The 20839-nt window shown below is 38.5% G+C and overlaps 3 protein-coding genes across 5 annotated transcripts in view; all 3 read left to right on the top strand.

Annotated features, from left to right (window-relative positions):
* The first annotated feature begins 4665 nt into the window (after nt 1–4665).
* Nucleotides 4666–7897, top strand: hoxc11a (homeobox C11a). 2 transcript variants are annotated; one of them, XM_010875281.2, is made up of 2 exons: nt 4666–5456; nt 6836–7897. In XM_010875281.2, the coding sequence occupies exons 1-2, from the start codon at nt 4772–4774 to the stop codon at nt 7066–7068; spliced, it is 918 nt and encodes a 305-aa protein (XP_010873583.1). In that variant the 5' UTR covers nt 4666–4771; the 3' UTR covers nt 7069–7897. The 2 variants fall into 2 exon arrangements, with proteins under 2 accessions (XP_010873583.1, XP_010873584.1); XM_010875282.3 differs by having other exon boundaries at nt 4666–5460; nt 6836–7010.
* A 1948-nt stretch (nt 7898–9845) lies between these two features.
* hoxc10a (homeobox C10a) lies at nt 9846–18406 on the top strand. 2 transcript variants are annotated; one of them, XM_020051772.2, is made up of 3 exons: nt 9846–9912; nt 15435–16479; nt 18103–18406. In XM_020051772.2, exons 2-3 carry the CDS (start codon nt 15729–15731, stop codon nt 18381–18383), a joined length of 1032 nt encoding a protein of 343 aa, XP_019907331.1. In that variant the 5' UTR covers nt 9846–9912; nt 15435–15728; the 3' UTR covers nt 18384–18406. The 2 variants fall into 2 exon arrangements, with proteins under 2 accessions (XP_019907331.1, XP_010873582.1); XM_010875280.4 differs by lacking the exon at nt 9846–9912 and adding an exon at nt 11763–13098.
* Nucleotides 18407–18426: 20 nt separating this feature from the next.
* LOC105013628 (homeobox protein Hox-C4a) overlaps nt 18427–20839 on the top strand; it is a 56440-nt gene continuing 54027 nt past the window's right edge. The window contains exon 1 of the mRNA XM_020051773.2: nt 18427–19465. The gene's annotated coding sequence lies outside the window, so the exon portion shown is untranslated. The remainder of the gene's footprint in view (nt 19466–20839) is intronic.

Here is a 20839-nt window from a genome sequence, read left to right as displayed (position 1 = left end):
AAATTATTTGTCATGCCACATAGATACATTTTGTCAATGTATTCGCCTAATAACGTTGATAAAATGAGATTTGTCTTGAACGGTTAGGTATGAAACTCCGCGGTGAAATCCATACAAGAATTAGGGAGAATCCATTACAAATACACAATTACCGGTGTGTTTTGCTAATTCATCATTTGAAACAATAGCAAACAATATAAGTGTACAACTGCAGTGAAAATTTCCTACGTATTTTGGCTAGAAGTGTTTATATTAATTAAAATGTTTTGTTGCTGCACAAATTATCATTTACAGAGGAGTTTTACTTAGGCACGCAAATGTGCAATATGTGCATACGCCTTATGCAATAATGCAACTTTTTTACAGGATACAAAATTGAGAGAATGGTGTTTAATATCTGTTTACACCTTTAATTTTTTATTACTATGATAAATCTCTCAGTGCAATATGGTGTTTCTACATAAATACAACTCCGCATCTTCATACAAAATGACCACAATTTGTTTGAATTGGACTCCTTCCTTAAGTGATAACACTATTTTATTGAGAACTCTGACCAAATATTTCTGCGTGAATTATTATCGTGTGCGTAAAAAAACATTTAAATTGTCAATGTCCCAGAAAGGGAATTTATTAAACTTGAACTTGTGTCTTTGCGCTGAGAGGACTAATTTACCGCCGATTGTTTGTCAACTGTTGTGCTTCCATAGTTCAGAGACATACTCTGGATAGTTCCTTCACCGTGTTTATACCATCTGATCTTGTAACCCAGTGCAAATGCTTTCACGCTAGGTGCGTTCACTGAGACCCCGGTAAAACAAAGGCCTTTTTTGTTGTGTTTAAAACTGTTCGCAGCTCATACTACCAAGTTTAACAGCCCGACTTACATCCAATTAAATGTATCTAGGCCATGAGGGGACAGTAACATGATTACACACGCTTCCCACATTTACCCATTCAGACTGTTTCTGTTTGAGGCGCAGCGGGCTGGACGCGCGCCTCCCAATAGAACAACTATGCTTCTTCGTATGGAGTCTTTTTTTCTTCTTTACTATTTTTGCCACCACAAAGGAGCAGATATGTGAATGATAATGTTATGTACAACACTGTATATCGCTTAATAATGAAGTAGTAGGAATAGTCGGCCCTTTAATATTGCTAGGCTTGATGCTAAACGACATGCTATCCGTTTCCCCTACACAAATAGCCTTTTTGAATCCAATCGATTATATCCAACTAATTTTTTATTTATTCTTTGAGTCCTCATAGTTATTTCTTTCATTCGTCTAAACAGCAGTGATGGCACACTAAGATTTGGGCCACAATTATAATTATGGTGTTATGTATACATCTCTTGGATTCCTTAGACAAAGTCGTAAAGCTCTTAGGTCTACTCTCCGAACTGTTTCAGCAGAGAATGGCAAATCTGTACAACTGCACCTGATTCCAGGAAAACCTCAGGACTTGAACATTTATGTTGAAGCATCTACCTGTATATTCAAACATTTTGTGATCAAACTAGCAGTGTGTCAGAAATATTCGGGGGCCTTCGGATTAGTCAAAATGATGTGTGAAGGAAACCCTTATTTAGGGAAATGTCAGCCATCCAACTCTAGGGTCCTACTGTGATTGTACTATTACAGACTAGCTGTGAGTTGAACTCAAATCCCCCAAAATAAACACATGGTAAACCTTATACCCAAATGATCGCCTTGGAGCGCTGTTCAGACATGTATGGAATCGTTTTTGGTCTTCCAGGGAGGATAACGCACGGCTTTATTGCTCGTTATAGCTTGTGTCCAGGTTTTAAAACCATGGTATTGTGGGTATGTCATTTATGTCACGTTCCAGCGACTGGGCCCTCCAGTGCAAGCTCAATTTCAGAAACCCTTTGCATAGCCATTTGAGTGTAGAAAAACGCCGTTAGCGTTCTCTGAACTGGAGAAAATTTAACATGGTTATTTACAATTAGCCTACATGAAGACAACTATGTGTGGCCTACTTTGGTTATTTACGATCATGCAGGATATTCCACCATATTACATTTCTGGCTTTGCAGAATTACTGAAATTTAGAACAAATTAATGAAATGGCTAAACAGTAGACTGCAACAGGAGCCCACACGTTATGCAACCTGTGAATACAAAATTCTGACCATTCGTGATAACCTCTATTCGTAAGTAACGCAAACCGATGTATTATAATCGAATACATTATTTGTGGTAATAGACATCCAAGATAATAATACCTTGACAAAGAATATGAATACTATGCCTTCCAAAAACTGCTGACTGGCGCTACAAGCCCGAGCGTGCCGACATACTTCACAACACACACACACATATATATATATATATATATATATATATATATATATATGTGTGTTACGTATATATATATCGAACATATGAGCAACATCAGCTATTTTCTAAAATGCTTTTGAATAATTTTTCCTGTCCCTTGTGGTGTCACGTGGAATTATTCATTTGTGGTTCAATACTAAACAATTCACAACAGTGTGCCTAGGTCTGTCTGGTTAGGCCTATTTCGTGTGTGCGGGGATATTAGATTGTTCACTAATTTTAAACTCCTTTGGCTCTTTATTGTCTTCTGTTGAACAAAGAGATTTAGCTTTCGGCGGTTTATGGTTAGACGCGTAGAGGATTTTAGTGGTCAAATTCAAGTGCTGAGTCTGGGCAGCTGTCTGCTTTCTTTGTACTTGGATGCAGGCATCGTTTACGTGGACCTTTTTATCTGCTGAAAGGGGGGCTGTAAACAAACTAATGTCATTGCCACATACCTCTCTCCACAATACACAGGCGAACTCATTATGGTATTTTTTCCCTGATGTTTTAAATGGAACATCACATGTGGCGTTGGGTTTTCTTCAAATGTTCTTACAGGTCCCAACAGTTGGTGGACTTGCTTTCTTACCCCTACAATATAAAATTGTCTTAATACGGTATCAATTGACATTCTAATGTCATTCATCATTACCATGATATTATGGTTTTAATTTGGACTGAAGATAGGCCATGGTTCCACGTTTTCAGATAAGAGGAGCACACTGAGTTAAAAAAAAATACAGGATTGAATTATCAAACATGCCACTTGCTTACGTGGCATTTTTCTTTCTGATGGGGATTCTAACAGACGTACATTTTCCAACTATAATCTCGTTTAAGTGTAATAAATTAATGCAATAACTTGTACTTGTCAAAGAGCATTTAAGCATATTAAAAGGAATAATGGTAGCCTGTATTGTTTTCTTCTTCTTCAGGAAGCAACGTGGATTAAATATATAAATATAGTAAAGGATTTCGAATTGCTCTATAGCTGTCAGAGTGAAGGTATTCAATGACAAATCGATTAATTTGTTGCCCAATTAAGCACTAGTGCCAAAGTATCCCTTTTATTGACTTACTTCAAAACAAACACAATGGCCTCCCGGTGACCTAAATATTGCTGCTGTTGAGCCGACTATAGTTTTCCAAACACAAACGCTAAATTCTGATTTACTAATTAATATTATTTCTTATTATATACTTCCAGGTTTTTAAATTAAAGTTGTTTCGACAGCCGTGGTCGTCCAAGGTTATGCGTCGCTTGTGTTCTTTTCTGCACCTTCAGCCTGGAACCTTGGTCTCGAGTTTCTTATTCCTCCAGTTCTATTATGATCCATGGGAAAATAAATTAATGAGGAAAATTGGATTTAGGCTAATGAAGTACCATAAACTTTATGTCATACACCTTTTGTGTATCTTTATTATATTCTCGTTCAGTTAATATTTTGAGTCCAAAGTTGTTTTCCATCAAGTCCATGCCTGGATAAAATAGGCTAAAATACAAACAAGGAGTGGGGGCGGGGTTCCTGTAACGTGGGAATGCAGCCAGATGTGCATTAAAAATAATTATTCGTAATAGTGAGTTTTTATAAATTTTATTGTAGAAACAAGATTTGCTTGAAAAATATGTTAGCTCGAAATGTTAATATTGCCAACTGAAGTTCACATTATTAATCTTAAGACAACAATCAAAAACACCCACAATCTTTGCCTTGGTGAGAGTTTTAGAGATGTTAGTTATAGATTCATAATGGATATTTACTATATTACTAATATATCATATTGTGAAGACAAACTTTTCAAAAACAGGGGCAATTCGAGTGTGGTCTTGGAATCATGGTGTTGTTATAAAGCATGGATTTGATCATAACCTCGCAGCTGTTAGTGTGTAGTCATACATTACAATGTGTGAGAGACTATTATATTCTACTGTATACCAGTATAGGCAATTTTAGCCTGTACTAAGGTAGTCGTACTGTTCTCGTGGTAATAATAATAATAATAGTAATAATAATAATAATAAATCACCATAATCATCATAGCAATAGTGAAGTCTAACCTGTAGAATTCAAAATCAATCTTGTATGCACATGCTAAGCCTACGCTAGCAAATAAACAGCCTCGTCAGCAAGCTTCTCTTTATAATTACCATAACCTCAAAAGTCAACAAACAAAAAGCTGTTACTGATTTTCTTATAGTGCTCCAGCAGTGTTTAGAAAATTAATCGTTTGAACCTTCTATATCTTACCTAAGTGAACCACTCCTACACATCCATGTGTTCCAAATTGATATATGACAATATCTACTTTCGATCACGTGTCTCGGGCGACTTAGACGGATTGCGCGTCATCTCGCCTTCCTAAATTTTCCCCTTCTGCAGTTCGAATCCAAAACATCTATCTATAGTACCGAGTACGGGAGAAAGATGTTTAACTCGGTGAATCTGGGAAACTTCTGCACCCAGACCCGCAAAGACCGGACATCCGAGTTTGGAGACAGGACGGGCTGCGCCTCAAACATCTACCTCCCCAGCTGCACCTACTACGTCCCGGAATTTTCCGCCGTGTCTTCTTTTCTTCCACAGGCCTCGTCGCGGCAGATAACCTACCCATATTCCTCAAATCTTTCTCAAGTGCAGCCGGTACGTGAAGTTTCCTACGGATTGGACCCTTCTAGTAAATGGCACCATAGAAGCAATTATGCATCATGCTACTCAGGAGAAGATCTGGTGCACAGGGACTGTCTACCGCCATCCACCATGACAGAAATGCTTATGAAAACGAACGAGAGTGTGTACAGCCACCACCACCACCACCCCAGCTCCAACCATCCCTCCACAGGGTTCTACCCCGGAGTGGGGAAAAACAACGTCCTCCCTCAAGGTTTCGACCGCTTTTTTGAGACCGCATACTGCGGCACGGACAATCAGTCGGCGGAGAATTGTTTACAAAAGAGCGAGGCTAGTAAGCTAGAAACAGAGACCCAGCAGTCAGCGGGTCTACCGGGTCCCCCAGACCAGGACAAGGACCCGGAGGAGGAGGAGGAACATACAAATTCGGCCTCGTGTACGTCTTCAGCAACCAAGGATGCCAGCAAGAACAGCCACTCCAGTAGGTACCGAAGCTGTAAATGGGGAAAGGTTAAGGGACTAGCCCGGTGTTTTGTCGGTCAGATTTTATGTGGGGTTTTATAAGCATTCAAAGGATTTTATTATAACCTACAAAGCTCTTTCTTCCAACGAGAGGATTTTTTTACGATGGGAAAGCGCTTTGAAAAAAAGGATGTTATACACAAACGCTTCTATCTTAGAGTCTGTGAAATTTTAAGAGCGTACTATTGTGACAAATGTTAACTTTGATCATGAACTTGCATCGGGCATTTTAAGGGATTTTCTCTTTGGGCTGTCGTGAGTAAAAACCAATTGGGCAGAACATTGCTTTTGGCGTCATGTGATTTTTCTTTTAGCAGCTTGCACGCAAACTAGCTAACCCTTCTAAAATACATGCTGTGAAATTATTAGCCCAGTACACTATGAGGCAAAATAGTGTTCCTAATTCAGCTAACGACCATCTGACAGGCTCCATACGTATCTATCCATCTATATGGACAAATGTCGAGCATTGCAAGATCATTTTGTTTTTCTGGGTTACTTGTAACAAAAGAGTGAGTGAGACAAATCGCGTCAGTTGCAGACACTCGGGTATATGTATTTGTGTCCATATCTGGAGCGAGATAGTATTTGCAATGTATGTTTGGTGCCGCACTAAGAAACCACATTCCGTGGAAATGTTGTCTATGTAGCTACATTTGTATTCGGATCACTATTTGTATGTGTATTTACTTATGAATAAGGCTGTGCATTTTCATTATGCACTGGGATCCTTTTGCATTCGGTAAGCCGATATATATGCCTGAATCTGTAGATACACACAAACACTCAGACAACACACACCCCCACACACACTCGCACAGAGGCCCACTGGTATCTGTTTTGCGTTGTGTACTTGATATTATCTCCATTAGGTTTTGTCTCAGATCTTACATCAATTTTAGCTTTATTAGAGGATTCACACCAATATAAATAATATTAATCTCCAACTGCACATTGGTATTTGAATTGCATGGCAATCTCCCACAAACTACGACCGTTTACATTTTTTTGTTGTATATTTGTAGGGGGATAAACACATACTTAACGCTGTAAATTGATATTCTTTGCATCCAGAGCGCTTGGGATTATTCAACAGTCTTTATGGCTGGTGTATTCGGTATAGTGGGTGATGTTGACAGAATAACTACTATTAAATTTATGCTTCTAGAAATTCCCTGAGTAGTTTATTCAGAAACCATTATATTGACGTGAATACATGTGAGTTCGGCTTCCTTAACTTAATGAAAATATCTTTGCGTAAATGGCAAACTATGAACATGAAACTATGAAAAATGTAGAATGTTCATTGATTATGTCTTTCTTCTTTGATTTCCACAGGTACTCCTCGAACGAGGAAGAAGAGGTGTCCATACTCCAAATTTCAGATTCGAGAACTGGAGCGGGAGTTCTTCTTTAACGTTTACATCAACAAAGAGAAAAGGCTGCAGCTTTCCCGGATGCTGAACCTCACTGACCGACAGGTTAAAATCTGGTTTCAGAATCGAAGAATGAAAGAAAAGAAATTAAGCAGAGATCGTTTGCAATATTTTTCTGGAAACCCCTTATTGTGAGCATGTGAGGAATGTAATAGCATAATGATGGCAGTCATACGTCAATGACACTCTTTTTCTCAGTGAATTCTTATCACCAGTAATACACAAGGTTAAAGTTACTTGTCCAAAAGGAGCCCATATCAACAGCAATGTTGAGAAAATAAATGTTAAGAGAACGTTACTCCGATTTCCAACATTTGGGGTGGGCGTAATAAGGTGCCATTTTCCTGTAGCTTTTGTGCGCAGAAGAATTTCTAGCTCAGATTTACAGTTGATTATATGATAATCATTTATATGCTGTCGTCGAGTTCATATGAATTTCCGATTATTTACCACGCATCTTTATTGTGTTTATTCACTTGTGCATGTCACGAGTATTATTCTATTAAATGTTGCTACACAATTTGCATACCATAATAGGCCTATTGGATATTTAAACGTTCCCTTCAATCTGGTTGCTTGATGTGTAGCCTACTATAAAACCAAGATTTCTTTTCGACCAGAATATTGAACACAAAATAGTATTTACAGGCTTCTTTGCCATCGAAAACTGTGACGTGAACAATCTGTAATAATGGTTTCCTTGTACAGACTATGCAACAATGTGCATTCGTGACTGTAAATATTATTTTATTTTTAATTTCTCCCTTTTCCTGCTGCTATTTTCTTAACACCATCCAAGCAAGCTGTGTACTTTATAAGCTTTAATGTTAACAATTTAATGTTAAATTATTTGCTTTATGCTCGGTGTTTCCTTATGAAAGAGGAGGAGGTAAATGCATATGTCCTTGGGCCTGTGTATCATTAATATAAAGATACCTATGAAATAAACAGACGTATAAATCAAGCGAATAGACTGTCGTGGGTTTTCTTTTGTCATAGGACTGTCCATGGTCAAAAATAAAATGTATTGGATGTGGTCTTGTTTTTGAGGAAAACTAGGAGAGGCTATTATGGTTCCAAAAATAATGGCAAAATAATCACATAACATTTTGGTTTGATTACATTTTTGATTGTGGCCTACCTGATTTTTTTGAGTGGGTTTGTAAAGTAAATTGTTATTTTTTGCTGGGATAGTGTTTTGATAAAACTGTTTGGAACGTGTGAAGAGATTACGCACTAAGTGCCGTATTTATTGAGGCCTACAGCAATTGCGTCCACTACCTACTTAGTTGCTTGTGTGTGTGTTCGTTGAAAGGGGTTGGGTGTGCCGACTAGGGTGAAATTCATTTCAGGTATTTAAGCTCAGTGACTATAGCGCTAGCAAAACATATTTGAGCTTTTGTAAAGCACACGCAGCAGTACTCTGAAACCTACAAACAGAAAATGGACATCAGAAACGCAGAGCACGAGAGGAAAGAGATCCTCCTTTAGTGCCCACTAAATGGAATCGCCACTCTTGCAGTCTAGACACTGCCATAAAGACAGAGGCACTAAATGGCTATTTTCTTCTCTTAATTACACCGTCTGTTCGGAGGGAATGGCCTTCACTTCCGCAGTAAATAGTAAACAAGTAAGACTGCTGTCCGAACAAAAACACTTGGCAAGACTGTTCAACGTGAACTCCGGCCCATGTTGTACTCAGCGTCGAACCTCCAACAACTGCACATAACAACCAAGACAAACTGAGAGAGTTGAATACAAATAAAATAACAATACACACACAAACACACACATGTTGGCTTGTCAGCCTTCTACGCTAGCCTAACGATTAAAATTACTTTTTGATAGAAGAAAACGCTTAAAATGTGATGTTGGAATTGTAGGTCCAAGTTATCCATTGACGCTCCCCGAACGATTTTAATTGACTAAATTGACCAGGTGGATGCTATCGTGAGGGAATGTATGTGCGTGTGTTGGTGTGTGTGTGTTTGTGTGTGTGTGCGTGTGTGTGTGTGTGTGTGTGTGGGCCGGCTTGCGCGCGTGCGTCCGCTAGCACACAAAGCATATGTGCACGTAAGATTGCACGTGTGTGTATTAACTACTATTTATAATTAAAACTAGTCTTTGAACTTCAATAATGTCAAGGCAATCACCTTTAACCTGCTGCAATAAAGTGGAATCAAGGAGCCCCTTTAGCCCGGAAATGTGTGCAGGAGGGGATTGAACCAATGGGAGTGAGTGGGAACAGAAAAAGGAATGTGTAGAGAGTCCAACTTTGACCCCTACCATTAAACTACAGGTAACTTTGCCAGCTTTGGCACGCCCAGTAAATACACTTTATTGTCCCTGTAAAATGTATACGTTTTCACGCATGATACGTTTTATAACATGTTGGCATGAGCTTTAACACGTACTTATATTTTCACCGTTTGTTGTGGAAATTAATGTAGACCTGTTCATGCATTGCACGTTTCATCACTATACTGTTTTGAACATTCGTTTTGGGCTGAGCATTCTTCTTCACGCATCCTTAATGGTAGCCGTTGGAGATGTTCTAAAGTGTACTGTTTAGGCTTAAAAACACAACAGTGGCGTATCTCAAAAGAAGGCAACACATTAGTTGATAAACTGTTTCACTTTGAAGTAATCAGATTTTTCATCCACTATAATGTTAACTAGCTAGTTCTCGTTAATATCGCTAGCTAATTTCAACCGACTTAGCTAGCAAATGACAACAACGCCACCTGTTTCCACTGAATTTCGGAACTATATAATTTCTCTCTTTCAACGTGTGTTTGTTTGCATGGGTTGTGTGCTTCTCTGTTAAATTACATTGTCCCTCCAGACTGAAGCTGAAGGCGGATATGGGGAGTGTTGGTTGTGACAGCGGAGGAGGAGGGAGACACTCCAGTCAGAGATCAAGGGTAGAAGACTTCTCTCGTCACACCCACCAACCTTGGCCCTGGGACGATGACGTCGGTAATTTGTTGGATTTCTCTGCAACACAGTGTCACAATCCTCTATTTTGCAGAGGTTCCAGGCTCTTAAACTGCTGCCTATCAACCACAGGCGGCCGGGATTCACCCCGGGTTGTGTCAGTGGCACAATGGGAGAGCAATGTTTTGTTTCCTTTCCTTCAATAGGCTTTATAAAGTTATAGGACGTTGGAATCATCATGTTCTTATTTTGACGGATGCTTTTATTCATACCTCATAACAGTGTAGATGTGTTCATCGAGACTGAATAACCGTTTGTTTTGTTTTGGTTGTCTTATAAACTAGTTAAAATCGTAACTGATCCTAAAGCAGACGACAAGACAGAAGATACAAGGCAGCCGGCGTTTGGTTCAGTTGAGCTTTTCCTTTAAGTTGCGCGCTACTGGAAAGAAAATGGCGGTCTGTCACAGAGGACCGCAATGAGATGGCCTGAAGAATAACATATATTGGGAACCGATATATGTGGCTGGTGATTCAGTGAGGTCAAAAGCTAACTAACACAATCAAAAGAGATATTTGATTAATCTATGTGATAGTTTCTGGAACTGTATAGCTAAAGTGTATTTCAAGTGATTCGGTGGCTTTTACGCACCGCTCAACTAAATATACGTTTTTGAATATATGTAGCCTAAACTATTTTATTAACTAATATTGTACCAATGGTTTATTATTTTTCGGTGGGCCTAGTTCATTACTTACACAACATTCCTTTTTTCTGGTCCTAACATGTTTTCTGGAATGTGTAAAGTGTTTGCTACACTGACTAACTCCGTACGCCAAAATTACACCTCGTTGCCATTAATTAAATTGCTTGTGATTATGGTCAGGAATTTACTCTACCACTTCAGTGAATGCCAGATTTGAAGGCGCATGTTCAAAAAGTAACTTTCTCTCATGGGCCTACTTCTACCATGATGGACCAATGATTAATGCATTTGTTTTTCCATTGGGTTAGTTTTCTTCTAATGAGGTGTAAGGTATAATTTCTTCCAAGAGTTTAACTGAGCACTGTTGTTCTGAAATGTTGAAGTTCCCAGGATAGTGTGCTGTTATAAAAGGCATAAGTCTTCACAATAATGTTGCCATTAGTTCTTGCATGAAGGGAGTTAACCTACTGAACACACCAATGAACCGCTGCTCACAACCAGAATGCATTACATGAAAAAGGGCCAACACTCACTTGCATATAAGTTGCCATAGTTTTGAATTATTTCTACCGCGCCTGTACTTGCATAGATGGGATACCCTCCCTCTGGACTACATGTGATGAAAGCTCAAAGCTTAAGATATACGTCTAAGAAAGCAACCGGTGGTTCTTTGTGTGGTTGTCACTGTATTTGAATTTAATTTCCCATTACTACCTCTCTGATTTATAATTGTCTTTAAGAAGCTTGCAAAGGGGGATGAAGTCTGCTTGCAAGAAGCTCAACCTCGTTACATCAAATCGGCAAGATGTTTCATGGTGGCCTACATTAGACTAACTTTTGGCGTCTTTCCGTCTCCATAAGAGCAATATCAATGTGTAGCCTGTCGTCCCTACTCGGCAAAATGGTAAATATATTTAAGTTGCAGAAAAAAAACCATATAGTAGGCCGAATAAAGTTTAAAGACAGAGAATAAATGTGTCTGTGCTTATTTTACACCAAACACAAATCAACAGCTATTTAGCAATAAAACGAATGGAAAGGACATGATGTAGGAATATTTTATTTCACCCATGAACAATTGAAACATTTCCAGACTCTCTCTCTCTCTCTCTCTCTCTCTCTCTCTCGCTGTATGTGTGTGTCAAAGTAATCAAAGTAACAAAACCCCTCTCTCTCTCTCTCTCTCTCTCTCTCTCTCTCGCTGTATGTGTGTGTCAAAATATTCAAAGTAACAAAACAAACCTTTTCAAAGGTACGAATAGCTTTGGACCATATTAAGTTTATTTCACATATATTATAGGTCAATGCAGTTTTGTCTTTGCCTGTACAGTAATTGTCTATTAATGTCCTATGTGTGTGGGGTTTAAATGTTTGTGTGGACCCCAGAAAGTGAAGCTGCTGCTTGGATCCTAATAAAATACTGAGATCACCCTCTTTGAAACAAATGGCTCCCCCTTTAAACAAAGGAGGCAAATAGACACATACAGTCATAAGGTCACGTGTTCCCTAAAATGTTTTCATGATGACAAAAACGTGTTATTATTTGGCGTATATCCTTTTGAATCAGGGAGAACAAAAAGTCGTTGTTTATTGACCGATTACTCTTTTGTGAGAAACGTTATGATAAGTACACAATACCACTATATGGAATGACCCAGGGTCCAGATGAGTGAAGTTATGATTAAATTCAAACCACCTATCTCCCTACTGCATCATCAGTACAAACCAATTTCAATTTACATACAGCCACAAGTAAGGGACCAAACGAACACACACATACACAGACAGACTCTAAACACACAAGCGTCCTGCATTGTTACTCAAGGTTACATTACATGCAGATTTCAGAATGCTGGTTAAATTTGCTTCGTAAGATGACATTTAAACATACAACCATCACAAAACAATGAAATCCCATTTGAATACTTCATCTAATTCCTACTCTGAAAGAAAATTAACCGTTGTTAGAACGGTAACTGTAAGATAGCCAAATAAACATTATTTTTGTTTTTAAAAATCTGTTTATTGTGAAGTAGAGACAATTTATATACATGTTATTGTGCAAAGGGTATGTTATGTACAAGCCTAATTGCGCACTACAATTTGACACTAAAATTAAACGTTGTTCTAGTAAGTTGTGGGTGGTGATCACGCAAACTGCGTATATCCTACAAAGTCCTTAAACATTCATATTTTGATTGTAAATATAATATTTCGTATTGTTGACATTCTTATTATTAACATGACATATCGTATGGTTAAATTATTAGTTTTAGAATGTAAGGCTGAATTTCATTTCTAAAGAGATTATGGAATTATGGAGAGGCGGGGAAATCAATCAAATCAGTGAGGACACATTTTACCCCTAGCCTGTAGTGGTTGCTAAAGGAATCACTCCTTTCTCCATATTATATTAAGCCGCGTTCAGAAGCTAATGGTGTTTTTGGAAGCTCGTAGTTCCTGATGAGATATTTTACTTGAGTCACCCGCCGAGTCATACTTACACGTGGGGGAAATAATCTGTGAGTTTTCACACCTTTTACTTTATAAAACTTCGCTATGACAACAATGCGGTTTGTACAGTTAAAGCATTCAACCGCATCATTGTCGATAGGCTTATCTAACAATGGTCTATGTTAAGAAATCTAGCAAAATTTGGTATCAATCAATGTTAGCATACGTATAAAGCCAGCAAAAACCTTTTTTGAAGAAGCTTGAACACAATTTATGTTAGAAAAATTTTCCTTAAAAAAATACTTCCATTATCCTATTTCCGACCAGCGGATGATGCCACCCTTGGCCCAATATTCCCATTTCAATAGGTTATAGCATTTACCTAATCTTTATTATTTAAAGTAGTTCAAATTGCCCTTTCATTACAATATTCAAAACACATTAATAATTAAAAAACGTGCAATTTGGCTGTTAGCCATTGCTGTTATTCATAAACTTGCAGTGGTTCTTAAACTTACGGTTTTTTGCGTTATTACCAGCCACAAGAGATTAAACGCATTGGGCAAACAGATCCGTGAAATAGGTTCAGAAGATATAATACAATACAGAGTAATATTTTTAAGCTTACAGAGAAATGTGTATCCGCAGCACTCAGCCAATCAAATTTGAGTTGAGTACTGTGGATTAAAAGTATTTTTGTAATCACCCAATGTTTTAAAATATAAATTAAATGTAATTTTAACGGCAGTGTTCTACCTGTCTCATAAAAAGAAAAATCAGAATTTTCTTAATGTTTTGCAGAATATTAGTTTCAAAGCTGCACCCATCAAAAATATCTCTGCTCTGTTACAAAATGTTTAGAATAGTCGGAAATGAGCATGCAAAAAATGCCTAATGTTATCTCCGTTGCAATACGATAGGAATTTAAAAAAATTATATCGTGGGCCTAAGACTGGGTTGTTCGGTCATGCACTACCGAAGTCAAATTGAAACCTGCTCTGCTATGTTTTTTTTTGTACTTCACTTCAGTTGGGCTCTGATTGTGATAGGTTCCCAAACACTCTGAGGAGCTAAAGCAGATATTAATTATTTATGAATCAATGCGTCTCTAACTCTCAACATTCTTACATTTTTATCTGGTTTGTTTTTACTTCTGGCCAAATAGCTGAAGTTGCTCCACTAGCGTATCTGATATTGAATCGAGAATGTGTTATAAGGTCTATAGGCTAGACTAAATAATATCGAAGTTCACGGAGACGTTTCCTTCTTCCAAATTCAAATGATGTAGCCTACGTGCAGGACTAGGCGGTAATACATTCTTGCAATTGTTTAAAATACAAGATGTGAAGCATTGCTGACAAGCATTACTTACCATGTCTCTTGATTAAATAACAATTTATAAAATGTGTATTTCTGATCCTCTGACAAAGCGGCTAAGCCAACATTAAACATGCGAGAACATTATTTCGTAGGATACCGACTTGGTGTAAACAACAGGAAGCTGTGTGTAGCAAAATAAACGATCTGCCATTTTAAAATGTCTTAGTCAAATCTTCAATTAGTAGGCTTTATTTCAAAAAACGGCATCAAACTAGACTTGATATTTGCTTGAGAAATCGGGAAGTTAAATATACCTTTTAATTAACAATTCGGTTCCACGCGTGGGATCAATTTCATATCACCCTTCAAATTTATTTGAATAGTCTACAAAATCAACTATTGTTTTACGCACCAATTGGAGTGTAAATAATGGACTCTAACAAGTCACTAGGGAAACGTTGTTTTTGGGAAAGATAGGTTTGCTACTCGCTTTAATAGAGTAGTAATAAATTGTAGAATCATCGTAGATATCTCACTGAATGAGCATTTGGACGTCATATTTTGTAACAATATAGTCAATATACAGTCCAGAATCTGCTCACATCTTCACTGTTCGAGGAGGTTTAAAAAAACGGTACTAATTAGCTTATAAATGAGAGGAATAGCCCAAAGGGAAGTTAAATGCACTTAAAAAACAAAGCAGCTAAAATAATTCAAGACAAAAATAAACTTTTGAATACTCACATTGGTTGACCTTTTTAATATGTTTCAACCAAACAAGTGTTGCAATGCAACTAACGCAACTGTCATATTATTATATAGGTTAGGCTAATGCAAATAGTCCCAATTTTGGCCCATGTCTTCCTCTTTGAGAAGTCAACCCAACAGACATAGATCTGTGTACATTTAATTACTGAGAGCGTTTACCAGTACCAAAAATAAGTGTCTTATTTAAGGGCATTGCAGCAACTTCCAATAAATAATCAAATTTATCAAACTATTTCCTATGTTTTGTTTTTATGTGATTTTGTTTCTTTTATACCTACGTATAAACACATTCTCAACCCTTTGTTCCCTCCTACAGTGACTGGATTTATCCCAAATCTCTCCGCTTGATGGCGCCCTTGCACCTCGCAAATGCCCATTTGCCTACCAACTTGACCGCGCCTACGTCACCTTGGACTGTAGCATCAAGGCCACTTCCACGCCGCTATTGGTCTGAAAATCACATGACATGGAGCTTCAAGAATCCATAATTGTGTTACTGATTTTTGGCCCCCAAAAGATGTCAGTGTCCTACTGTCCTTATTCTTCTCGAGAAACCCGTTACCACAGGAACACAAAGGAACAACACCAACAATAATAATAAAAAAAAAAAATGTCATGCCAGGATGACTTGTCTGCGGGTCATTTCCTTATGGATTCTTTGATGGGAGGATCATCATCTTCCTATAGAGGCGAAGGCTACTGCAGCAGCAACCCTGGAATGTACATCCACTCCGCTGCTTCTGAGTATGGATGCTCAGTGATGAGACATTTTGGAGTAGTTGGATCGTCCCTCTCCAAAAAAGACGAGGTTCCTCCCAATAGTCACCCCCTTGGCTACCAAGTCGCGCCTTACCTGTCGTCCCAACGGGGCACTTGGACATCGGTTTCTAAAACTAATATCGACGAGCAACCTGTTGCCCAGTCCAGTTTACAACCGGGTTCGTTCTCGACCGACAACGTAAAAGAGGAGGCGTACTGTTGTTTGTATCAGGCTGACAGTAGCAGCAGGGCTAACAACGACAGTGCAGAGTCGTCTACTTACATCCGGCTTGGGGACAAAAGCAGCAGTCAGACGGATCCAACCGCGCTCTCAGTAGCGTCCGAATGTTACGGTGGAATGAGACAGGTATACCCCGGAGAAAGCACCGGACAGCAAGAGGATCAGTTCGGCTTTGCTTCTTTGACCCAGGTGACGACATCTGTTGAATCACGGGGAGAATTAACTGATGAAATGAACAAACCGAACCAGGAAACACTTAGCGAGGAAATTAGTATCGAAGATGAAGATCAGCGAAAGAGTAAGAAAGATGAGGGTGGGAAGACAGACAGTTGTTCTGATAACTCCGACAGCGAATTGAAAGGTAAGCCAAAAATCACCCCCCCCCGCTCTCTTTCTCTCTCTCTCTCTCTCTCTCTCTCCCACACACACACACACACACACACCAGCCACACAGCGCAGTGTACTTTAAATCCTACCATAAAACCTTTGTGAGATACAATGTGGCCAAGCCTTTGCTGGAGGGCATACTAAAATGGACTTCAGTGTGGGCGTTTTGATATTCTGGAAGTGTGATTGCTACTGTATATCTGCCGCTCTGTAGATCTCGGAGACACTGTAAAAGGCATTTAACGGGCTGGCCTAGCGGGGGTTACAGTGGGGATGGCATTTCTCACCTTCCTATTAATGTGAGAATGTAAGATGGGTAGTTATCGTTGAAATAAACAAAATCACACACTCATAAAACAGACAGACAGAAAGACAGACACATGCACGCACATACACACACATATGCACACACACTACTATGTAAAATATATAAATAAAGGCCTAGCTCTATTTAACAGCATAATGGAGTATTACTCTGTACTTCTAAAAAAGTATAATATATTTTATTACATCACGTCTGCATTTTCATAAATTATGTTAGAAAGCTCGGTATAAAATAACATCCACGAAATTCTGTTTGGCCTACTAGTAAAAATAAAGACGCATAGTCAAGAGTTTGGCCTAGCTCATAGAGCTCTTTCATTGTCCAGGTGTATAAGTACATTTTATTTAAATAAAACTGTCTATTATCCTTTTATGTACATTATTTTAACTGGCATGATAACACACTTTTTAATAATACCGAATATGGTAGTTGAATAGATGCCCCTGCGACAATGTTGTCTGTGTAGTAATCCCAAAAAAATCGAAAAAGAAATATAAATGTTGAAAATATATTATTAACGAATGTTCAACTAATTGTTCATGCAATTTTAATTATTAGAATACTATTGTGCAACTAAGATTCAACCAAACAACTTGTGTGATTTAACCCGCATTTTTTAAAGTTTAACAAATACTATCATTTTAAAATTGACCCATTCCTCTTGTCTTTTAACATGGTTAATCAGTGCAATCCATATGCTTATTTTACGGTGTAGTTATTTTTAAATGGGCCACACAAATTTATTATTTTCTATAACCTCAATTCAGCCAACATGTTCATATTATTAAACCATTGTGCCTTCTTTATTACATTCTGATCGTCTTTCTGGGGTGAAATAAGGCCAGTAAGAATCCAAAGATGTCATCATTTTCTCGCATTGCTTTAATTGATTTTAATAACTATTAAAAAATGTTTTCCAAATTGTTGTGAATTTCCGTATAGCCTGTACCAAAATATATTGGTATGCGTGAAAATGGCCACTATAGCAGAATAGGTACCTTGTGGAATCTTTCATTTCTACTGAAAATGTTGTAGCGTTTTGTTTTGAAAGCTTTCCCAGAATGCTGGCAAAATAGATGCCATTGAAACCCATTACAGAACGTAGGCATTTGATTCAAGCTCAAGAACTTGAATGTGCATTTGAGATAAAGATTGGTAGACACTGTCCAGACATGGTCTTTCGGCAGTGCAGACCTGACGCAGCCTGCAGTTGACTCAACACGTAGGAAGTCCTGCAGTATGATCATTCATTTAAATTTTTTATGTCTACAGGTGATTTTACGTTGGAGAATGCTTCAGGAAACTGGTTGAAGGCCAAAAGTGGACGAAAGAAGAGATGCCCGTATACAAAGCATCAGACACTGGAGCTGGAAAAAGAGTTCTTGTTCAACATGTATTTGTCTCGTGAGCGCCGCCTGGAGATCAGTAAGAGTATCGATCTGACCGATAGACAAGTCAAGATCTGGTTCCAGAACCGAAGAATGAAACTCAAGAAACTCAACAGAGAATGTCGTGGTCGGGATCATTTTACGGCAGTCTATAACTTCACCTGATATCATATTAATTATTACAACCCTTCAAAACACATATACACCCAACACAGAACCCCCCCCCCACACACACATACACACACACACACAAACAAAAGTTTTCATTCATACAAAGAAACTATTTCAACGATATAAAACGACTTTATGTAGGATGGAAATGTTTCCGTTCTGCACTTGTTTGCCTTTTATAACTTGAACGTTAAGTAGGCCTTGTGGTGCGGTTGCCCTTGTCACATAAAGCAAAATAAAAGTCAAGGCTTGTAATGAACACCAACACTCAAGTAGCTTAGAACTGCTGAAATCAAAACAGACTGTTTGTTTCTTCTCCCCGAGAAATGAGCCCCTTAGCCTCATCTGGTGGTTTTCAGTATTTTTTGAACATTTGCTATATGTGATAGGCTATTCGTGCTCTGTACTATTTGCATGCACATTTTGCGTCATTTTAACTAGGCCCGTTAATGATTCCTACAGGAAAAATGGTCCAATAAAATAAAGGAGGGGATTTAGAAATATATAACATATAGTTTGTCCTTCCCATTATCATTTTGGCACACTGTTAAGAGAGAGAGTGAGCGAAGGAAGAAGGAAAGAATTATGGAAAGAAAGGAGAGAGGCATGCGGTTAAGAAAGAGTGGAAGATCATGGCCGTGCCGTTTTAATAGAAGAGGGAGACCATTAGGTTGATTTAAATATTATCCAGGTGACCACAATAAGTCAAGGTCATAAAATTCTAATGTCAGGATCGTCTCCAGGAAGAAGCGCGAGCTCGCGGTGGATTTTATGATCTTCAAATATAATGTGCTAGCTGGCTGCTGCAGTAAAAATGCATCGTTTATAGGTGTGTGGAGCAGAGAAGGTCTAGGCTATTCTACACGGTGCAGAGTGTCTGCTGTGCACTGGATTCACCGACGCGCTCGAAGGCTCCTCTGCTTTGTAGGCTGACTGATGCCTTCTATTGTGGATACTGGACCATTATCTCAGCAAGAAACGAAAATGATGGATGATTAAGAACAATAAAAACGCAACCAGGACGGAATGGATGCACGAGGACCAACACAACAGGGCGTCTTTGGGGGAAATTCAAGGTAGGACACGAATAGATGTGTGTTATTGTTTTGTGTCTCGGCTGTGATTTGGAGATGAGTAGTTGCTTATGTCTGCCTGTTGGTCTGTCAGTGGAGCCGGTTAGACAGATCTCTGGAGCACGCGAGACGCGACGCCTTGTCAATTCACGTTCACAGATTTTTTGTAAAAAGCCATTGGTCTCGCTGCTTATTACACCGATGTCTGTCATGTCTACATGGTTTTCATGATAGCTGGACGGTTTATTGTATTATTATTTTGTTGCACTACACACAAAAAGCTAATGTAATGTTTTCCTTGCTTAATATTCTACACAATAAGATTATTTAGGATATGACAGTGCCAATAATATAATCCAGTTTATCGCTGTGTTACGTTAGACAGACAATAAAATCCCTTACTTGGCTTTGAATGTTTTGCTGTTTGTTTTGTTTCCTTTCCTTGTGGCACACTCCGTCATCCGCAACTGATGCGTGGTTTAGGTAGTTTCATGTTGTTGGGATTCGCTTCCTGGCTCGGCAACAAGAAACTGCCTTGATTACGTCAGTTCGTCTTCATCAAGGCCGACAATTTCCGTTAAATTACACCCTAGGCTCTGACTGAAGTCCTCGCAAATGGCATTGTAAATGAACTGGAGCTGTAATAGCTGGGACCAAGATATTTTCTCCCCGGCTCTAATGTTTGTGGCGGCTGTAAAACGTACTTTAGCTTCTCAGAGGGATAATGGGTTGTAAACAACATGGGGTAGACGTTAGACCGCTTTTGTTGCCTTTTCATTTTGTTCCTGGTTTCTGGTTAGGTTTCCTCAGATTTTGGTGTTGCTTGGGTTTTGGTTTCAGGACCATGGAAGTATGATTGCCATATCCTCTATCGTATCCTAACCTAGTTCATCCGCTTTCGGAAGAGCACATGGACTTTAGGCCAAATAAGCTGTTGACAGAAATGTGTTTTCTATTCCCTCAAATGTTTGTTATATATCTTTTTTGTTCGCCACTGAAAGTGGAAATGATGTATGTTGTCTTCGTTCAATCATCTTCTGTATGCAGGTTGCATTGGGGCAGAGAGTCCAATATTCATCTGATTGTGGCTATGCATGTGTGATTACACTAAATTTGTGGGCCATTGCTTTGTGTTGATGTGAGCTACCGATATAATGCATTTGCAACCTGTTAAAATATGGTTTCATTTTCCCCTCAAAATTTCCTTTCACTTTTTCCGTTTCCTCTACCTTTTCCAAAAACAAAACATATTCTGGGCCACGTACCTTTAAAAAAAAATCGAATATTTGTATTAATTTAAAAAGAAATATTTTGATTAGCCTATAGATATAGATAGAAGAATATTTGCATATATTACTGAAAATGTATTATATTCCT

The sequence above is a fragment of the Esox lucius genome, chromosome 12 (assembly GCF_011004845.1).
Source record: "Esox lucius isolate fEsoLuc1 chromosome 12, fEsoLuc1.pri, whole genome shotgun sequence".
NCBI classification, from domain to species: Eukaryota; Metazoa; Chordata; class Actinopteri; order Esociformes; family Esocidae; genus Esox; species Esox lucius.
The sequence above is the reverse complement of the archived record's forward strand: the minus strand, read 5'-3'. Positions and strand labels throughout refer to the sequence as shown.

What these genes read in the sequence shown, in the direction of transcription:
- hoxc10a (XM_020051772.2), top strand. Translation starts at nt 15,729, where the DNA reads ATGTCATGCCAGGATGACTTGTCTGCGGGTCATTTCCTTATGGATTCT. An exon ending in CTCCGACAGCGAATTGAAAG is followed by an intron (nt 16,480 to 18,102) that starts GTAAGCCAAAAA and finishes TTATGTCTACAG; the next exon opens with GTGATTTTACGTTGGAGAAT.
- hoxc11a (XM_010875281.2), top strand. Translation starts at nt 4,772, where the DNA reads ATGTTTAACTCGGTGAATCTGGGAAACTTCTGCACCCAGACCCGCAAA. An exon ending in CAGCAAGAACAGCCACTCCA is followed by an intron (nt 5,457 to 6,835) that starts GTAGGTACCGAA and finishes TGATTTCCACAG; the next exon opens with GTACTCCTCGAACGAGGAAG.